The following is a 21,162-nucleotide window of genomic DNA, read 5'->3' as shown; positions in this document are numbered from 1 at the left end:
CGAATTAACGTTTCCCAAGAGCGATTCTTTTCACAATTGAAATAAAAGAGAAGAGTTATTTTCATTTCTGAAATTAACGATCATGCTATCGGAGAACTTTTCTTTTTTTATTGTTACTTGTAAATATTAAAAAAGATAAAATGGTCCTTGGAGATTTCCAATAATATTGTAATTATAGAATAATTATTTCTTTACTTCTTTCATATATGGAAAGTATGTATTATATTTCGTAAAAAATCGATAAAGTATTATAGATCGAATTAACTTGAAAGCGAATGAACGATAAAAACTAATCTATCGTTCAATTACATTCGAGAATTCGTCGAATGTAACTATTCAGAAGCTACAGGTTTCTCATTTCGCTTTCAACTTGTTGCTAGTTCTTTACAAAGATTTTTCCTTTGAGAATTGCCTTTATTTCTTTTTTTTTTTATTTCATCTTCAGATTTAATTAAATTTAAAAAATTGATCGAAATTTTTGATACCTATTTGATCAAGCGTTTAATTTGTTTATTAAGACATGAAAAGTTATAATGGTTAATAAAGAAGGAAGATAGAAAACGGCGGCAATGATTTTTTTTAATTTTAAATCAGGAAGTAAAAATTTTCCAACCTGATGACTACTACCTTTGAATGCATACGTTCTAATTCAATCATGTCGCTCTCAATAGTTCCTTGATTTCTGACTTGAAATCGTATTTCCTGTCTTACTGCACTTGGCAGCTTTACATTTTGAAATTCTATTAAATCGTTTGAACTTATGCGATTATTCATCTATCATAAATATACTTTGTTAGAAGAAATTGTATTGTTAATTGTTCTTAGTGTTAGTTTCAACGGCGTTGTTATATGAAACTTAGATTCGAACGAACGATTGGAAAAATCAAGATGAGTCGATTTTTGTCGAATTAGTTTAGTTTGTTGAAAGCAGGTTCACTGAAAATCGAGAGAATTTAATGAAAGTAGAAAAGAAATATATATCGAGAAATAGATCATCGATTACGATCAAGAAGTAAAACTCATGTAACAGATTCTTTTTTATTGCTTAATATTATTTAACGTTAATAAAATAAAAATAACGTGAATATATATTGTAATCTAAATTTCATTTACATATATATCGAACATTACTATTATTGTATATATAACATTGGACATTAAAGTAAATCATTAAAATAATTCTAAATTCGATTAACTTTTGAAATAAAATTACAAGAAATTTTAATTTAAGTTATCGTTAGGAATGTGACATTTTAACTTCGATCATAAACAATGATATAACTGTTTACATATAATATAACTTTATTTATATATGATTTATATAAGTTTAAAATCAAATCCAAAATTCTATATGAGCTTGGATCTATAAATACTTAGATCTATAAATATTATTACCGTGAAAAATAATTTTATTTAATCATTATTAAAAAACTTATCAGCAATATTACTTTTGTTAAACATAAAATTTACCATAACATAAAGTAGAGAAAGAGAAAGTGGAAAAAAACAATTGTATCGATTCCGTTTTCGTTATCGATCTCAATGAAGAGAGGTAAAGAAGGGAGGTAGAGGATGGCCAGGGACATGGAAAGGGTATATCCCCGTGCAAAGCCATTCGATTGGTGGAAAGGTCTTGTGCTCGAAAAGCGCTTTCAACGCTCTCGCCGTTTTCGTCGAGTTCGAGAGGTGGGGTGCTACATAAAGAGCACGTCGGCAAACGATGGGCTGACAATTCCATGCGACAACGACTCGCGAATACTCTTTCCCGTAGCTCTTCTATCTACTCTCTTATCTTCTCTCAAGATAGTTCTCGTCAATTGACGACATTATCTGTGAACGACAGCGTACACGTGCTATCACAATTTTAGGTAAGTTTTAACAAACATTAATATTTATTATTCATATATTAATCATTTCAAATTAAATTTATAAATTAATAAGTATCATAATTATTCTTTGATTCAATATATTTGGTTAGAAATAAATTAAAATCATTCGTTCCAATTTTAAGCCATAGTTCAAATGTTATCTGTTAATACTTATTATATCTATACAGTTTATTTTCAATTAATCAATTAATGAACGAAAGTTATTAAAAAAATAACATTTATCATTTTCATCGAGTATTAAACATATATATTAATCTTTGTTTAATATTTTAAATATGTAATCTTTTTCACCTGATATCAGACGGGATCATTTTTTCAAGGAATTACATCATCGATCCATCGTTCGATCGTAAAAAGTGATTGTGCGGTAATTGCTTCGTACGTCGACCGTTGTTGAGTGATTAGTTGTGAGATCTGGCGTGTTGATTTAAACATTGTGTCCTCGATCATGATTTTTCATAGATCGTTTCATAAAATCGTATACGGATGTTAATGTGTAATAAATCGATTTGTCGAAGTATATTGAGTTTCGAATTAACGATAACGATACTTCGATAACATTTATTCTATCCAACATTTGAAAATATCGTATAATTTAGAAATAAAATATTAAATTTTCAAATTTCAATTTTACATCTTAACACTATTTGACAGACTTAAAAGTAATAATAAATGAATAAAAATAATCCATTTACATAATTACACAGCGATTTAATTGAATGTCATTGAATAAATTTCAAAAATATTTTCAATCAATCAGAAATCATTACAACTAAAAACATATATGTAGTTATTTCTTGCGTTCGTAAAAACTTGAATGTAGCCAAGAAGTTGAGCAATAGCTATTGAGTATTGCGAGGATAAGTAAATATCTAGAAACGTAATACATAATGAAATTCTTACTTTTGACATTTAACAGAATGAAATTCATCGAAAATGACGTTTAAATAGATAGTTTAAAAATAAAAAATTAAATAAGTATCGATCGTTAGATATATACGAAATAGGTGTCTTCATTGTAATATAAATATTTGAAATCTCTGATGACATTACATGAGTCAGTTGAATTTTAATTGTTCTTTATTATCTTGAAGGAAATTCTATGAGGAAAGACCCGATACTTCTGTTTTTCTCTTTGTGTCAATAATTCCCGCTACTTTACTTTCCTCGATCGTTCGAGTCCTGTCACTGACGTCACGATTCCAACGTAGTCATAAGCCTGTACCCACAAAATTCCCGATCTACAATGACTCATACACATCATTATGCATATCTCTGACAAAATATCGAGACGATAATTAACAAAACGTAATTAAAATGATACTTGTGAATAATAATATCGCTTCATTATTAATTTATTATTTTTTTTTTCTTTTTTAACTTTCTAATCGTTTCTAAAAAGATGTTGTTAACACTAAATTGCTCAAGGAAATCATTTTGACTGCTTTTTAATTTCAATTAGAAAAACGTTTATGTATATAATAATACAATTTCTTAGAATTTTTTTTTTTTTATTATTAATATTTACTAATAACTTGTTATGTAACTATAAATAATATAAAAAATATTAAAAATAAATTTTAAACAAATTTCAAATCACATTAGTTATTCGTTCATAATGGTGTCATTTTGACTGATTTTAGACAATATAGATATATACTAAATTTCGGTCTTTCTAGTGTTAAAGACGTTCTCGTATCATTGTAACTCGTGTCTCTTACCATACGCGAAGTCTAAGATCTTAAGACGCAAAACTAGTCGAAGGAAAGTTACTTCATAAAAATGAGTCATGGTCACGTTGCTTCACGAGATAGACAAGGACTAAGAATTACTCTTACTTTTCTACAATGGAATGATCGAATCTTACGTTCTAATATATATATATATATTAGAACGTAATATATATATATATATATGTGGGTATATATATATATAATTTCTCTTTGTATATAACGATACATATATATAATACTTTATACCTTCTTTCATACTTCCGTCCTTCAAACCTTCCATTCATTACATTGCATACTCGCATCACACTTTGTTCGACGCACATGTTACTACCTCCTGTAACATTTCTTAAGTCGACAGATCATTGCCACTCACTTGCCAATTATGACTGTCATATATGGTCGATTTATATGGTGTTCCTGGTGTGCGAGAAAAAAGAGATAAAAAGAAGGAGAGAGTGGCGAGAGAGAAAGAGAATGAGAAAGAAAGAGAAAGAGGAAGAGAAAAAGAGAGAGAGAGAGAGAGAGAGAGAGAGAATGTAAGAGAAAGACAGAGTGAGAAAAAGAGGAAGAGAGATGTAGCATAATACGAAGACTCTCCAAACATTTTACAAATATATATCTATTCATTGTAGATACACGATTCATATATATCGATGAATATCAAAACTCCCATTTCACATTCTTCTATCAATCAATTCTCCCCCTTTTTTTTTCTATAGGATTCAACGTAGAGATTATGAAAGTCGAGAGACATAGAGAGAGAATAGAATGTAAAACATTTTCATTGAAGTTCATAATAGCTGAAATAAAGAATGTGACAATAATGTTATCAAAATTTTAATACATATTGATTTCATTATTTTAAGTTAATAAAATTTTATAAATTGGATAATCGATTCGTTAAAAATCTAAATTTCTTTCAATTAGAATTTGTTATAATTCTTTTACAGGAATACGCAAGAATGGAAGCCGAGGATTTTAAAAAATTTGCCAAAGAAATGATAGAATACATCACTAATTACTTGGAAAATATCAGAGAAAGGTTGGTTTTATTCTTAATAGAAAAAAATCTTGATATTCGATTTCTTTTTCTTTTCTTTTTTTTTTTTTTTTTTGTTATTCGTCCTTCTTTTTTCTCCCGTGGCATTTCATAGATGTTCGAGTCCTTGAACAATCGCTGAGCATAATCAATAAACTAACGGAAATGTGTTGATTATAATGAAAGATAAAAAATATTCATTATAGATTTATTATTCACTAATTTATAAACAAGTATAATGTGTAAAACCGGATCAGTACGCATGGAACGTTTACTGATTTCACAATTAAATGTTGATTTGAAAGGAGACCTTGAAAAACATGATCGAGAATCGAATAGTTTCTGATCGTGAACATAGGAAAAGAATAAAAAGAGAATTTCTACTCTTTCGAATAAAATTCTTTTATAAATTATTTTAGGAGAGTTTTACCGACAATTGAACCGGGATACATGAAACCACTTTTACCCTCAGAAGCACCTCGCAATGCGGAAAAATGGGAGGATATAATGAGTGACGTAGAACGAGTGATCATGCCAGGAGTGAGTGAAATAATTTTTTTTTTCTTCTTTTTTTTTTTCTTTTTAAGTTATGTAGCACGTCTCACGTGTCGTTATTTAAAGATGAAAATTAAAAAATCAACTCGTACAAATTCAAACGTGAAATATATTTTATTTGATCGTAAAATAAAAATTAAATAGAATAATATATTGATATAGTTTGCCTTCATTAAAAGATCAATTAAAATATTGAATAGTCATTTATATCTTCATTCATTATAGGTAACTCATTGGCACAGTCCAAAATTTCACGCTTATTTCCCCACGGCTCAATCATATCCAGCTATTGTTGCAGACATGTTGAGCGGAGCTATTGCGTGCATTGGATTTACATGGGTAGGTTTTGCAATAGGTCATTGTTCGATCGTAATTCGAACGACTTTCGTTCCGCTAGCAATTTCAAATGTTCTTTTTGTTTTTTTTTCCTTCTTCAGATGGCTAGCCCAGCTTGTACGGAATTAGAAGTGATAATGCTCGATTGGTTAGGACAAATGTTGGATTTACCGAAAGAATTTTTAGCTTGTAGCGGTGGCAAAGGTGGTGGTGTTATTCAGGTAAATCCTTTTCTTATCTCTTTCGAAAAGGATGATCGCAATAGAGAGAAATCACTTTACGAAGTTTTGTTATCCAATACAGGGAACTGCAAGCGAGGCAACTCTAGTCGCTTTGCTCGGAGCCAAAGCTAAGAAAATTAAGGAAGTTAAAGAGCAGCATCCTGAATGGACCGACAACGAGATCATCGGAAAAATGATGGCTTACGGATCCTGTAAGTTTCTTTCGATATCACTTTTGACACTTTCCGGGAATATTATTCGTGATTAAAAATAATGCTTTTATGCTTTCAACGACAATAGCCCAACACAATTGGCACAAAGGTAGAGCGGGAGAGAGAGAGAGAGAGAGAGAGAGAGAGAGAGAGAGAGAGAGAGAGAGAGAGAGAGAGAGAGAGAAAGAGAGGTGTGTGGGAGGGATGATGAAGTAGCTTGACAAGGGCGTGTATGGGGTCGAAACACTTCATCAAACGGCACTTTGTCACCATGGCAACCTATAATAACCACTCTAGCCGAGATATTCTAGTCGAACCTTTTCACTGGACTATTTCCAACCCAAATCTCATATTCTCGTTTTCATTAGTCATCTCGAACTACACAAAGTTAGAATTCTATAAAAGTCGCCTTTATAGAAAATCATTTATCACAGAAATTCTATATTAATAAGAATCAAAATAGATGCAATAAATTTTTTTTAGCTAATTAAAAAAAAAAAGAAAAAAGTAGAAAAATATTACAAATGTGATATTCGTTTAGGTCAAGCACATAGTTCGGTCGAACGAGCTGGTCTTCTCGGTGGCGTAAAATTCCGTCTATTGAAGGTCGATTCAAAAAACAAACTACGTGGTGAGACTTTAGCAGAGGCTATTCGTGAAGACAAGGAGAAAGGACTTATTCCATTTTACGTAAGTTTCTTTAAGATAATTGATTCCTACAAAAATTGCATCATTGAGATATCCTTTTTTTTGTTCTTTTTTTTTTTTGTTTTCATAGGTCGTTGTTACCTTAGGAACAACAAGTTCTTGTGCTTTCGATCGCTTAGACGAATTAGGTCCAGTAGCTAATCGTGAGTCCATTTGGTTACATGTAGACGCCGCATATGCAGGTAATTTCATAAGAATGTATCCCTTTTCAAAATGTATCTATACGTTTTAACACGTTTTAACATGATTCATTATAATATCTTTTCATAAAAAGAAGAGAACATTTTTTGTTAAGTTCCATGCTCACGTTTTAGAGTTCATTGTTCGTTTTAAAACAAATTGAGTTTTATATAATTTAAAAAAAAAATATCTGAATATTTCTATGAACGATTGTTCACATATTAAACGTATAATAATCGATAACAAGACTGAAATTAATTTTACCTTGAAATAACGATTATTTTCCATTTAGGTTCAGCTTTCATTTGTCCGGAATTTCGTTATTTAATGAAGGGCATCGAAAAAGCTGATTCATTTAATTTTAATCCACACAAATGGATGTTGGTTAACTTTGACTGTTCCACCATGTGGTTTAAGGATCCAACTTTCGTCATTAACACGTTTAATGTCGATCCATTGTACCTGCAACACGAAATGCAAGGATCAGCTCCAGACTACAGAGTAAATATATTTCATTTTTGTTCTTTCAATGACTTTTATTAATCATCGTACGAATATCTAAACAGTTTTCTTTTCTTCTTTTTTTCTTTTTTTTTGTTTTTTAATTGAATTTATTTCTTTCAGCATTGGCAAATTCCACTCGGTCGTAGATTCCGAGCACTTAAACTCTGGTTCGTTCTAAGAATCTACGGGGTAGAAAATCTACAGAAATATATAAGGTCACACGTTGCTCAAGCTCATGAATTTGAAGCACTTGTTCTCTCCGATTCCCGTTTCGAGATCGTTGCTGAAGTTATTCTTGGATTAATTTGCTTTAGATTGAAGGTAAATTATTTTAATAAACTTTTAAGAAAATTAGACTTAACAATTTTTTTAATTGTTCAAAGACGATCGTTGAAACATAGTTTGATATCTAAAAACATCGATTAAACTTAGTACTTATTATTAATATTATAAGATTAATTTAACGATTGAATGATAACAGGCATCTAATGACGTGAACGAGGCTCTTCTGAAGAGAATAAATGGTGCTGGAAATATTCATCTGGTTCCATCGAAGATAAACGATATATATTTTCTTCGTTTAGCAATATGCTCACGGATGAGCGAGAGCAGTGATATACTCTACTCATGGAAGGAGATTAAACAGAGAGCCGATGAAGTATTGGAAGAGCATTCGGTTTCCAAGTGATGGCGCGCTCAAATAGCTCGTGGTTGCAGATCGCTTGCACCAGCGACTTGTAATCAATCATAATTTTATTTCTTCTTCGTATAAGTCATCTTTTGTTCCCTTTAGAAATTCTTTTTTTTTCCAAAATTATTAGTACGTTTTATGTGAGATTCACCCTATTGAAGTCGACATTTCAATAATTTAACAGTATTATTTTAACCAATCATAGTTTATATTATAACGTAGAGATTTACGAAATAGTTTAATTATTTTTTAATGGATGGAGATCAATGTGACGAAGTCGAATATTTTCACTAACAGTTCCTATTGATATTTTCTGATATGTTTGCACATAATTTGCCACGGTATATAAGTATAATAATGCTCACATATCATTAATAAAGAATATCTATAATATGTTATTTTCTCATATATATATTTTTGAGATCATATTATAAATAATTAAATTATACGATGTATGTATGTAGGAGAGTGTCAGATATGATCGCAGTAACGAGTTTGTTTGAAACGGTAACTAAATGTTATTATAATTTATTATTGTTTCAATAGTTTATTATGAACTTGGTTGTGTATTATTGCCCACCGAAATATTTAATATGCAATATATATCGTGTGTAAGTTGTGTATGTAATCTATTAGACATTCTTTAAAAATATAAAATAGTTCGGAATGGCGCAAATTCAACACTCGTTAAAATGTAGCACTGAGATTAGAACAACGATAGGCGTAGAAATAAGTTAGAGCTCGTAGAACGGCTCAACAAGTAGCTAGATTATTCCTCATGAGAGCTTGTATATTAAGTTTTATTAAAGGTTATCAAGCTCGTAATTGTCGTTTAATAACGAAAACTTATTCATATAGCATATTCGAAATATTGCCACTCATGGTAATGATTTAGATTATGTTCGTTGATGGGGACCACTGGAATATAATAAAAATTGAAACGTGTAGAATGTGCTTCATCGTTCGTATCCATATTAATATTATACTAATACTATTATCTGTTTTATCATTGTTATCAAATAATTATTGAAATATATGCTGTTTATGTTATCTGGATTTAATAATGTGATTGATTGATCCGTGTCGTTCCATTTCGTAAAAATCCTTAAAATAAAATTTACTAGTATATAAATATACAAGCATACAAATATACTGATTTAATAATATTGAATATAAAAAAAAAAAAAAGGCAAATACATTCACAATTTGCACGAAGAGTTTTGAGGAGGGCCACCATATCTTTTTGTCAATTGAATTATTCGTTCCGCCTCACGTATTCCACTAAGTCTGGCACCATGCACGGTACTATAATGTCCCGGGATCGTTGCTTCTCCAGCGAAGAAAAGAATCGGTGGAACCGGTTCGCATGTACCTGGATAAAGAACGGAAAAATCTGTATCTTATTTCTGAAAAGACAATTTATTGGAAGGTAAGAATTATGAACACCTGGAATAGGAGTGGCTAGATGACATTGATTGTTAACAGTGCTATTCATAGCCATGTAACTATATGAACCAGCAAAATATTGGTCGGAGCACCACTTGCTTCTGAGAATATTAGCTGGATATGGTAAGGTTGGATCACCGGTGAACTGCCGGAGCAAACGCGTTATAGAATCGACTATTTCTTCATCGGAACATAGTTCCATTTCTGCGGCTTCACGGCCACATATCCAAGCACATAATACATGTTGCGAACTTGGGAGTTCTTCGATGAAAGATATACCTAAAAGTCGAAAGCTATCTTTTCGTTCAAGGATCAAAAAGAATCGGAAAGAATTTCGAGAAAACCTTTAACCCAGTCGCATCTATCCGCTAATTCGTCGGCAGACCATGCCAACTTGATCCCTCCTTCTCGCCAAACCCAAAAAGGTCTAGCATACTCGAGAAATATCTTGTTAACGTATCCATATCCTAGTTTCGTTATTGCATCAATTTTCTCAGGTGGCAAAGCGGGACAAAAAAGTTTGTCGTGTTGATGCTTCAGTACGCCAAGAGATAGAGTTACGATGACATAATCGGCTGGATATTCATCTCCGTCGCAACATTTTACCATAGCACGAGGACAGGAATCGTCGATGACACCCCACCTGATGGAACTCACTGGTTTACAGTATCTGAAAAAAAAAAAACAAACAAAAAAAAAATAAAACAAAAAGAAAGCAAAAGAAAGAGAAAGCCGCAATCGATCGATTTTTTTTGAATTTAAACTTACTTGAGGCAACAGCTTGGCAAATCTCTAAGCAACGGTGCTAAAACACCGACATATCCAAGAGGCACTCTTACATTTCCACCAGGTATCTCTATGTAACTACCAAACTGATCGGCTGAGACCAGAGAAAGATCGTCACCGCAACGGCATCTGATGAAGTTGGTTAGACCGTACATTACCCTAGCCGCGTCATATCTGAAATATGAGAACGAAGGGAACGAATTTTTTTCACAATGCGAGCAATGACTAAGCCTTTAGGATTAATACGTCATTAGGTTCGTCATAATACACCGAGATAACATCTAAAGTGGATGTTTAGCCTAAATATTTACATACATGGTGGAATATTTAAATAGGAACACCCGGATCTCTTAGTTTGCTCATATAAATTTTAATTATTGACAATCAAGAAAAAATATACAAGGTGTCCCCATTAAAATGGTCCACCCTGTATATACGAAGGTACATCGCAACTGTACCGTTGCTCCTCCGGGAAATTGTGTAGCTCTTGCTGTATTCTGACGCCCATGAAATTCAGCAACGTACCGTGGGTACGACCGCAACCCAAAGAGAAGAGAGCCGCTGCTTGTTGTTCGATCTGTCGGAAGGTATGATAAGCAATGATGCTGACCGGTAGATCGATCGCTCGACCATCGCTGGTACAGAAGAGTCCATGATTTGGTTCGGGTCTAGAGAGGGGTGCCTTTAAAAGTCCTTCCTGTGCCGCTAGAGTAAAAACAGGATTTGTCACGCTTCCACCCTCTATCCAGGTTGCTCCCATCTCAGCAACGACATCTCCCAACCAGCAAGAATGAATTCTACCGCCGGGCCTGAGATTCGGAACGATACACATACATAGCTCAGTTGGTTAATGTATCAAATGCGAGTACGAATAATCATTAGTTCTAAAATTCAGGATCTTAGTTTCCATTACCACAATACGTACCTACTCCATGAACAATTTATAAACTATATGTCACCATCTAAAATTATGATTCAAAATCGACGTATCGTGGACGGAGTCTTACCTATCTGTTGCCTCCAGTATCGTAAATTTTTGCAGACCGCATTGCGCTAAACGATGCGCTGCTGATAAACCCGCCATTCCTGCCCCAATAATAATTACACTCGGTTCCGGCTTGCATGGATCCAACGTACAGGGATCCAACTGGCATGATTCGAATTTCGCCACTTTTGCACATGCTTCTTTCTTACCACCTCCGTTTTTTGCACTAGACAATAGCCTGTAAAATCCGAATGATCGTTTCATCTCGAATCACTAATCGATATGAACTTTTACGTATTACCTTTAAATATTATCCCATTGTAGAGTTATTATATTATATTTCCATAGAAATCAATGCCGAGTAATTACCTTATAAGAATTTGTTTTAGAGTCCAAAACGGAACAGCGGTCCTCTTAAAGCGCATTTCATTTGACATAAACCGCTGTAACCGAAAAATTTATCATAAAGGCGGCGATTCCTAACCTCAGCCGAACTAAAACGTTGTCAGAGACACATTTCTTGTTGTAGAAACGTTGCTATGAGAAAGAGAAAATGACAGAAAGACAGGCTGACAGAAATATAATGTGCGCGAACAAAATTTCGAACGCTTTTGTATTGTTATTTAGATTCATCAGCGAGTGATTTAATATTATTAATTTGACAAAGGATTATACTCGACGTAGTAACACAATTGCGATTGTCTTAAAGTATAAAAAGACATAGGAAGGAAAATGTGCGATATATGTAATTCAAATGTTTTTAGACAAATAGTTCAGTCACACTTATGGTTAATTTCACTCATGGACTATACAACAATACTTTTAGTAGCACGTAGTTAAGAAAAAAAGAGAAGCATTCTCGAGAGATAATTTTATTACGGTAAAGAAGAACAAGTATGTTAAGAATATTTTAACTCATAACCATAAGAATATTTTAACTCAAATCTTTGGTCATACTGCTGGCCATATTTTATCGCATAAATCATTTAAGTTTGTAATAACATAACGCGTAGTACCGATAGATATGAGAGAGATGTTTTGACGATACTCATGAAAGTTCGCATGTTAACCGGGAAAAAATAACCTGCCGCTATTTCAACGAGTTGTTGAGATCTCATCAGAAGGAAGATCAAATCCTTCCTCCAAGATATTGGAAAATCATACCATGCACTTGTATAAGCGGCATACCCAACTTGTTCCATTTGATTTCTCAAGTATTCTCCGACGTAACTGTATATAAGTAGTTGCAACAAAAAAGTGCTAAGTACTGTCAGCGACTTGGTGAACATGAAAATATCGGAATACTGCAGAGCCAAAATACATTGGAAACCTTAAAAAAATAAAAACGTCTTCGATTTAAGTAACTGAATTATAACATATTACATACTTATAATTACCTATAATACAGATGAGTATACAACTGACGAATAACTGTGCTATCAGAACGAAGCTGATCGTATTGACGAGATAATCGGCCAAAATTAACAATTCGCTGTATCTCGATAAAAGATTTTCAAACTCTCGTTTCATCTCTTTTTTGTATCTACATCGTGTAAACTGAATCTTTAATATTTCAACTTGTCCACAGACATGTAGTACAATACCAAAGAAAAGACAATCGTTACCTTCAAAGTGAAACGTATATTTTCCTATGTAACTCGTAATAATTTTTTGAAAGTATGAATAATAAGAAAAATACGTTACCGGTATTGCCATTGCACGTACTAATCAACAATACGATATCCAACGTAGAAATGAAGCAGTATAGTGCAATGGAAACATTGAAATTTCCCAAAGTGCAATCGGAAGGCATCGGATAACTCAACGTTTTGGGAAGACTCATCCTCGTACCATTTATAATTGTTTCTTCGGAGCCCATGAAGAAAGGTGCAATCATGAAGATCGACGTTGAAATGTAGGAGAAACATATAAGGCTGGAACATAAGCTTCTGCCGATGAAAGCGTGTCTTTTCATAATTCCAAGATCTTCCGACGATTTAGTTTGCAAATAATCCCTTACAGCTTTTTCATAATTTTCGATCAAATATCGAGAATGAAATCGATAACAGCTAATCTTAATGATTGCCATTATATTGCATGCGATTATTGCTAGACTGTCCAAATTGGCATTGCTATTGTTACAGCCAGCAAGAAGTTCTTTACATTGAAATACAACCATCAGGATCTGTAGAGAAAGAAGATAATCCGTCGAAAGATCTTTTTTCTTTAAACAAAAATATTGTCCAAAAAAAAATTATTAATCCAAATAGATGATCTTGGTTAAACGTTATGGATCTTTATCTATATGTTATCTCTTTTTGATATTTATTACAAATGTCATTTCGATGTAACTTAATACAAGAACAACTCAAATGCCCATGTAACAAATGCAATGAAATTGATTACTTGAAAATGTTAGAATTAATGTTTGGGATAAGTATCATAGTATTTTTTTCTGGTCCAGATAGATCTTCTAAATAAAAGATAGAAACGATTTACCTGGATAATCACTGTTACGATGGATCGGACAGTCGAAAAAAAATTGTAATCCTGAAGAGGCCAAACACCTATGGGTAATGTTAAGAACTTGTAAAAGGTCATCGCGTAGGCAATATCGTCGTTCCACGGCTTTTTTTCCATTTTTGGTTGATGATCTCTCCCAGTGCTGATTGAACACTATCATTCATCGTCATTTTATCGACGATCATACCACTTTCATAATAGATACGAGACGAGCAGTTAGGTAGCGAGAAACATTTCCTGACTCATTTCTTATTTAATCTGAACGCTATCGCTGCAATCGTTCTTACCCTTTTCTTAGTTTTTTTTTTTTGCTCTGAGCATGCGCCACGAATGTTTCGACTTGTATTTCGATAGATCCGATAGTGTTTCCATTACGTTCTAGAAAGATACCATACGAACGTCGAAGAGTTAGGTTTGATCGGCTGGTATTGTTTAACGAAGAACTCAAGATTTTTAACGAATTTGTTCACAAAAATGAGAAGAAAAGAAGAATTGAAAAGAGACGACGTCGAATTTAAACAAGGTTCGTTTTACCATATAGAATATATTATATATCATAATAATATTTGAATATCTTTTGGAAGTGAATATAACGTGTTGTAGATCGAAAAATGAATATTAATTAGATATTAAGAAATTAATGTTCTACATTTAGTTTGTTTAAAATTTATTGAAATAGGAGTTAAAAGTGCGTTAGGGGAACTATATCCCTTCCCTTTTTCGTATAAATTCTTCTTTCTGCATCTACCTAAAACTGTAGTATAACATATTATTATAATAAAAATAGTAATGATATTAAAGATAATAATTTATTATTAACAACGGCTAAAAATAGAAACGATTTTGATCGAATTCCTTCGACAGTTTCAATCGATTACATCTTTTATTTTTTTTAATGAATTCGTGATCATAAACTATTATGAATTTTTATTATCTAATAATCATTTGCTGTTTATAAATAGAACAGATCCAATCATTCTTCGAATACAATTCGTAAGACGGAAAAATATGAAAAAGATGCCTTCAAAATGTTCTTGAAGCTTTCTATATTCATAGGATAAAATCTTCCGGCTCTCAAGCAAAACGGTTTATGCGCTCTCATAATTATGAATATCAAATTTCGAACGTTACTCGGTGACAATTCGTACCAAGGATAATCATAAATCACATTGTAAATATCCTGAGTTAATGACGAGAGAAAATCCCCGGCATAGCTATATAAGAAAATTTGTATCAAGATGACAATGAACGCGACGATAGCCTTGATGAGAGGAACTACATCATTTTGTTTGGACAGCAACAATATTTGTATCCCTAAAAATTAGAAACTATATTAAAATCGATTAGAAATTCGTGATTAAAAAATACAAATTTATTACCTGTTAAACAGATATGCACTCCATTGGTCATTAAAAGTATTAAAAGAACGTTAGTGAAAGTGTCCTCGACTCGTCGAGCAAGATCCAATAAATGCGAGTGTTTATCAACGAATTGCCTAATTTTTTGAACACGATCCTCCTCCTTTTCCGTTTTAAATTCTTTCAACAAGATTCTTAGTGTATCGAACTGACCACAAATCTGCATAGAAATTCCAAAGAAAAAAACATCGTTTCCACTTTCAATAAGTACTGCGTTAAATAGCTGAATTGACTGTAAAACGAAAATTGTCCAATAAATAGATGTTGACATATTGCCAAAGGCACACATAGTCCGAAGAGGTATTCGTTTAGGGAACTCTTCGCTCGAGGTTATGTTCTCCTGCTGGAAGGCCTCCGGTGAAGAAATGGCATCCAATATAATCGCTGTAATGATGACAAAAGCGAAACTCATCTGCATACGGCCCACAAATTTGCCACGTTGGCTATATTTCAACATGATCTTCCTTGCAGACGAACTGTCGACGATAGCGGACCAATTGTTCAATGCTGACATAAAGATCTTCCGTAGATCATTTCGATGCAACTTGATGAAGATCAACTTTGTCAGACCTCCCACCGTTGAAAGCGAAATTCCAAAAAAATCCAGTGTCTCATCGACGCTACCGCAATTCAGTCGGATTTCCATCAGAATGGAAACTAGTGTACCAAACTGTGATAGATAATACCAGTCAAGAAATAATTTACAATCTACCTGATGTAACGTCTAAATCACCTTGTCATCTTTACAATGACATTCTCTATTCTTGATAAGTAAAAGTATTGCAGTACCCCTAAAACGAACGCGATGACGAAACGAATTGTTGAAAATATTCCTTCCTCTTGTAACGGCCACGTACCAGTTGCCCAAGTTATATATTTATATATCCATAGTGCATTGGTGGAGTCAGTATTCCAGATTACATCGTCACTGTTCATTTTTTCAGATGCACTTACGACGACACGACACTCGCGATACGATTCGAGAGAATAAAAGAAGAGAAATAAATAAAAAAAAGGAAGAGAAAGAAATAAAAGAGGAAGAGGAAGTTTTTATAAAATGCAAAAAAGTGTATGCATCAAACTGTCGTATATATTATTCGAGTAAGATCGTGAAACGAAATTGATGGGGAATAGTAAAGATATGGGAAATTGTAGACAAGCATCGTAATTTCTGCTGAATGCAACGAACTACGACCTTTTGCCTGAACGGTAATATTAGACTATGTCGCATAATTTTAGGTTTGGTTATATTTTTCATACCATATGCGTAACTGAATTACAGCGCCGTCGAATACAATTTCTGCAGCATTTATGCCTACAGATGGTAGACATAGCAGAAGCCTTTGACGTTGTTCACGATGAGCATCTTCCTCGTAAATATATTTTTTTTAAGTAACATTCAGGTAAGAAAATTTATTTCATATGAATTATATATTATCGACATGTTAGGTTTATTTTATATTTACCTACGTATACAAATGTCGAGCATAAAGAGAATCATCCATTAAAGGGTCTGAACATATTAAATACTATTGGAGAAGAATTTGTTGGTGTTATGAAAAAAATTTTGATATAACCGCACTACAGGAGTTATCTTTTTGGAGTAATTGATACGATGAAAACTATATTAAAATATGATTATTACAATAGTTTAAATCGTATTGACGATATATACAATTTTCTTTTTTTGTGGAAGATATATGTTAAGTGTAAAAAATGTGACTTGTGAAATTCATTCGTGCGGTATGACTCGTGAAATGAATTAATTTGGTGAAGTGTAACTAATGAAATGCATTAAGTTCGTGAAATGTGTATTCATATTGTGTTTATCTGCGTGAAAAATAATTTTATTTAACTATTATAATAATTGATTAACTATTTATAGTTTGATTCAACTACAAAAATTTGATATTATTATCAAATTTTAAATGTAGCAATATATTTCTTTACGCTAGGCTACAAGTTTAGATCTAGCTTTAGACAAGGTATAAGTTACGATAAGTCACAAAGACGTAAAAAATGTCGGATATCGATGTATTAAATAATATTTTATCCATTTGGAACAAATTGAATTATTTCTTTGATACGTAATAAGAGAAGACATGACGTAGATATGCTTAATTACTACCAATTTTATTACTTACAGTGATCATCATTTTCTATGTTACAAATGGAACACATATAACATCACTCTTCGAATGCGATTCGTAAAACAGAAAAATATGAAAAAGAAGCTTTTAAAATGTTCTTAAAACCCGACATGTCCATAGGATAAAATCTTCCAGCCGTGATAAGCAACGGTACGTGTGTTCTCATAATTATAAACACAAAACTTCGAACGATACTCGGTGGGAATTCATACCAAGGGCAATTAGATATCACTTGGCAAATTTCTTGGGATAATGATGAAAGATAATTCCCGACGTAACTATATAGAAAAAGTTGTCCTAAAATGATAATAAACGCTACGATAGCTTTGACAAGAGGAACTATATCATTTTGTTTATATAACAACATGATTTGTATCCCTAAAAGTTGAAAATTGGATCAGCATCAGAGAGACATTAATGAATCTTATATCAGAGTAAAAAATAGTATTACCTGCTAAACAAATGTGCAATCCACTTGTCATTAGAATTACCAAAAGAATATTATTATAGGTATTCTCGAGCAGTCTTGCAAGATTCAACAGATGCGAGTGCCTATCAATGAATTCCTTGATTTTACGAACACGATTCTCTTCATCCAACACTTTAAATTCGTTATGAAATATTTTGAGTGAATCGAGCTGACCGCAAATATGCATAGCAATTCCAAAGAAAAAAACGTCATTTCCAGTGTCGACGAAAACAGCATTCAACATCTGGATCGTCTGTAAAATGAAGACTGTCCAATAAGTTGATGTTGATATGTTGCCAAAAAGACACATTGTCCTTAAAGGTATTCGTTTAACGATATCTTCGTTCAAAGTGCTATTATCCGAATGAGATAAGTCTGATTTTGGCAAAGCATCTAATATCATTGCTGAAATTATGATCAGTGCGAAGCCCATTTGTACGCGGCATACCAACTTGCCTCGTTCTGTATACTTTAACATTATCTCTTTCACCGAAGAAATAGCAATGATCGAGGACCAATCCTTCAGAGCTGATAAGATAATTCTCTGTAAATCCGTTCGATGTAACTTGATGAATATTAATTTCATTAAACCAGAGAACGTTGACGCTGCAGCTCCAAGAAAATCAAGAGTCTCATCGGTGTTCCCGCAATTCAACTGGACTTCCATCAGAACGGAAACTAATGTACCGAACTGTCGTAGACGATACGAAACCATAGATGATACGCACCAAAAACCAAAAAGTTGTGTACGTTTAATGCTTATAATATTTCTCTTTTTCTTTTTCTTTTTCTTTTTTTATGGCGAAGTGATGTAAAAAGGTCAACAACCTATCGCGATGTGTCTGTCTTCTTTGCAATGACATTTTATATTTTTTTCTAAGTGAAAATTATTGTACTACCTCTAAAACGAAGGATATGCCAAAACGAATCATCGCAAATATTCCTTCATCCTGTAGCGGCCACGTGCCAATTGTCCAAGTTATATATTTGTATATTTTTAAAGCATTGGTGGAGTCGGTATTCCAGACTATATCATCGTTCGCCATTCTGTCGGGTTCACTCGTGATGACACAATGTCCGCGATACGATACAAGGAAATAAAGGAATAGAAAAGAGTATAGGTGGAAGAAAAAGTTTTTACCAGATGCATCTAAGTGCATAGACCAAACTAACCCATGTATTATTCTTGCATGATCTAAACGTAATTGTTAGGAATGAGAAAAGGGCTATGGGAAAATGCACACTAGTTCCGTAATTTATGCCCGATGTAACAAAGTACGACCCCTTAACCTAAGTGCCAACATTATGGACAATATCACATTATTTTAGACTGAGTTATATTTTTCTGAATTATAGTATCGAGTGAAGTTTCAATGTCTATGGATACTATGAAGGTTTTCCAATAACATTTTTATCGTATCTTGTCGAGTAATATCGGAGATAAGAAAGTACAATATATTTCTCTTGCAATGTACTCTACAATTGTAGATATATGTTTTTCATTCCTAATGGATAAATGCAAATATTCAACATGCAGAATGTTTTTCATCAAACGAATTGGACACACCAATTTACATTGGAGGAAATCGCAAGTGTTAAGCTATGATAAGCTATGGTAAGTTTATAAAAATAAAAATAATAAAAAAATCAAATACAATTCTAATACGATCAAGACACAATTTAAATTAAAACTAGTTGATCATAAATTAAATCTTTTTCTATACCGTTATTTACACAGGAACATTTTATGTAAACAGAATTAATTAAGACGAGAAGAATAAAATTTTATTACTTACATCACTGTAATGTTCACTCTGCAAATACAATTCGTAAGAGAGAAAATAATGAAAAGCATGTTTTCACAATGTTCTTGAAATTCTCAATATCCATGATATAAAACCTTCCCGCCGTAAGATGAAATGGCATATGCGTTTTCATAATTATAAACATCAAATTTCGAACGTTATTCGGTGAAAATTCATACCATGGACAATTATAAATCACTTGGCAAATATTTTGGAATAACGATGATAGGGAATCACCTGCATAGCTATATAAAAAAAGTTGTGCTAAGATGATGATAATCACAGAGCTCACTTTGGTGAGAGGAACAATGTCAATGTTATTAGACATAATAATGATTTGTATTCCTAAAAATTGAAAATCATATTAATGTTACAGAGTCTTTTATAATGAAAACGTTAGAAAATCTAATACCTGCTAAACAAGTGTGGAATCCATCGGTCATTAAATTCACTAAGAGAATATTAGTTAGGGTGTTCTCAAGTCGTTGAGCAAGTTCCAACAGATGGCAGTGTCTACGAACAAATTTTTCGATCTTCAAAACTCGATCCTTCTCATCATTCGCTTTAAAATCGTCACAAAAAATTCTTAGTGCGTCGAGTTGACCACAAATATGCATGGCAATAGCAAAGAAGAAAACATCGTTTCCCATATTAACAGCTATCGAATTCAATAATTGAACTCCTTGTAAAACGAAGACTGTCCAATAACTTGACGTTGACATGTTGCCGAAAAGACACATAGTCCGAAGTGGAATCTGTCTAATATTCTCTTCGCTCAAAGTGGTATTGTCCTGCTGTAAGGAATCTAATGTTGGCACAGCATCCAGTATCATCGATCCAATGATTAACAGACCCAAGCTCATTTGTACGCGGCATACCAACTTGCCTCGATGAGTATATTTCCATATTATCTCCTTTGCCGAAGAATTTTTTACTTCGATCGAGGACCAATCCTTAATTGCCGATAAAAGGATTTTCCGTAAATCTTTTTGGTGTAACTTGACGAAAATTAATTTTGTTAAACCCGTTGTCATTCCTGCTGTCAATCCAAAGAACTCTAATGTATTGTCCGTATTGCCGCAGTTTAGCCGGATTTCCAATAGAACAGAAGCTAGTAAACTAAACTGGGGCAAAAAAAAAATACGAGTTAAGAACAGATCAAGATGATATTAAATTTTATATATACAGTACACTTAAAACATTTATAATTTTCTTTAATATTTTTTTTCTTCTAGTACCTATATAACGATTTGTATGTCTTGTGTGCAACGATCTTTGTTATTTTTATAAAGAAAAAGTACTGTATTACCTCCAAGATGAAGGCAATAGTGAAGCGAATCATCGCAAATATTCCTTCATCCTGTAAAGGCCATGTTCCAGTAGTCCAAGTTATAAATTTGTATGTCCCTAAAGCATACTTGGCGTCAGAATTCCAGACAACGTCTTCCATATCCATTTTTTCTGATAAACTTTCAAAGACACGTTATGATATTTTCTATACGATACTGCAGA

General features: G+C 32.7%; 6 protein-coding genes across 7 annotated transcripts; 1 reads left to right on the top strand and 5 right to left on the bottom strand.

Moving 5' to 3' along the window:
- Positions 1 to 1,712: 1,712 nt before the first annotated feature.
- LOC124955828 (aromatic-L-amino-acid decarboxylase) lies at positions 1,713 to 9,124 on the top strand. Of its 2 annotated transcripts, XM_047510842.1 has the most exons (12): positions 1,713 to 1,868; positions 4,573 to 4,664; positions 5,081 to 5,201; positions 5,442 to 5,555; positions 5,654 to 5,773; positions 5,856 to 5,985; positions 6,074 to 6,094; positions 6,527 to 6,675; positions 6,764 to 6,875; positions 7,166 to 7,374; positions 7,498 to 7,698; positions 7,859 to 9,124. In XM_047510842.1, exons 2-12 carry the CDS (start codon positions 4,585 to 4,587, stop codon positions 8,063 to 8,065), a joined length of 1,464 nt encoding a protein of 487 aa, XP_047366798.1. In that variant the 5' UTR covers positions 1,713 to 1,868; positions 4,573 to 4,584; the 3' UTR covers positions 8,066 to 9,124. The 2 variants fall into 2 exon arrangements, with proteins under 2 accessions (XP_047366798.1, XP_047366799.1); XM_047510843.1 differs by lacking the exon at positions 6,074 to 6,094.
- LOC124955829 (peroxisomal N(1)-acetyl-spermine/spermidine oxidase-like) lies at positions 7,504 to 11,741 on the bottom strand. Its single transcript, XM_047510845.1, has 8 exons — positions 11,655 to 11,741; positions 11,308 to 11,523; positions 10,759 to 11,109; positions 10,283 to 10,474; positions 9,859 to 10,184; positions 9,515 to 9,793; positions 9,272 to 9,440; positions 7,504 to 9,172 (listed from the first exon to the last, which is right to left on the bottom strand). Exons 1-8 carry the CDS (start codon positions 11,720 to 11,722, stop codon positions 9,049 to 9,051), a joined length of 1,725 nt encoding a protein of 574 aa, XP_047366801.1. The 5' UTR covers positions 11,723 to 11,741; the 3' UTR covers positions 7,504 to 9,048.
- A 530-nt stretch (positions 11,742 to 12,271) lies between these two features.
- On the bottom strand, positions 12,272 to 13,931 carry LOC124955734 (odorant receptor 49b-like). Its single transcript, XM_047510595.1, has 4 exons — positions 13,785 to 13,931; positions 12,990 to 13,470; positions 12,683 to 12,910; positions 12,272 to 12,615 (listed from the first exon to the last, which is right to left on the bottom strand). The coding sequence occupies exons 1-4, from the start codon at positions 13,923 to 13,925 to the stop codon at positions 12,272 to 12,274; spliced, it is 1,194 nt and encodes a 397-aa protein (XP_047366551.1). The 5' UTR covers positions 13,926 to 13,931.
- An 849-nt stretch (positions 13,932 to 14,780) lies between these two features.
- Positions 14,781 to 16,348, bottom strand: LOC124955733 (odorant receptor 13a-like). The gene is made up of 3 exons (XM_047510594.1): positions 16,016 to 16,348; positions 15,188 to 15,896; positions 14,781 to 15,122 (listed from the first exon to the last, which is right to left on the bottom strand). The coding sequence occupies exons 1-3, from the start codon at positions 16,160 to 16,162 to the stop codon at positions 14,782 to 14,784; spliced, it is 1,197 nt and encodes a 398-aa protein (XP_047366550.1). The 5' UTR covers positions 16,163 to 16,348; the 3' UTR covers position 14,781.
- Positions 16,349 to 17,413: 1,065 nt separating this feature from the next.
- LOC124955848 (odorant receptor Or2-like) lies at positions 17,414 to 19,044 on the bottom strand. Its single transcript, XM_047510869.1, has 3 exons — positions 18,745 to 19,044; positions 17,828 to 18,536; positions 17,414 to 17,754 (listed from the first exon to the last, which is right to left on the bottom strand). Exons 1-3 carry the CDS (start codon positions 19,003 to 19,005, stop codon positions 17,414 to 17,416), a joined length of 1,311 nt encoding a protein of 436 aa, XP_047366825.1. The 5' UTR covers positions 19,006 to 19,044.
- A 577-nt stretch (positions 19,045 to 19,621) lies between these two features.
- Positions 19,622 to 21,106, bottom strand: LOC124955847 (odorant receptor 13a-like). The gene is made up of 3 exons (XM_047510868.1): positions 20,960 to 21,106; positions 20,063 to 20,774; positions 19,622 to 19,995 (listed from the first exon to the last, which is right to left on the bottom strand). Exons 1-3 carry the CDS (start codon positions 21,104 to 21,106, stop codon positions 19,655 to 19,657), a joined length of 1,200 nt encoding a protein of 399 aa, XP_047366824.1. The 3' UTR covers positions 19,622 to 19,654.
- Between the last annotated feature and the right edge of the window lie 56 nt (positions 21,107 to 21,162).

This window comes from Vespa velutina, chromosome 19 (genome assembly GCF_912470025.1).
Source record: "Vespa velutina chromosome 19, iVesVel2.1, whole genome shotgun sequence".
Lineage (NCBI taxonomy): Eukaryota > Metazoa > Arthropoda > Insecta > Hymenoptera > Vespidae > Vespa > Vespa velutina.
This window is presented reverse-complemented; position numbering and strand designations above follow the sequence as displayed.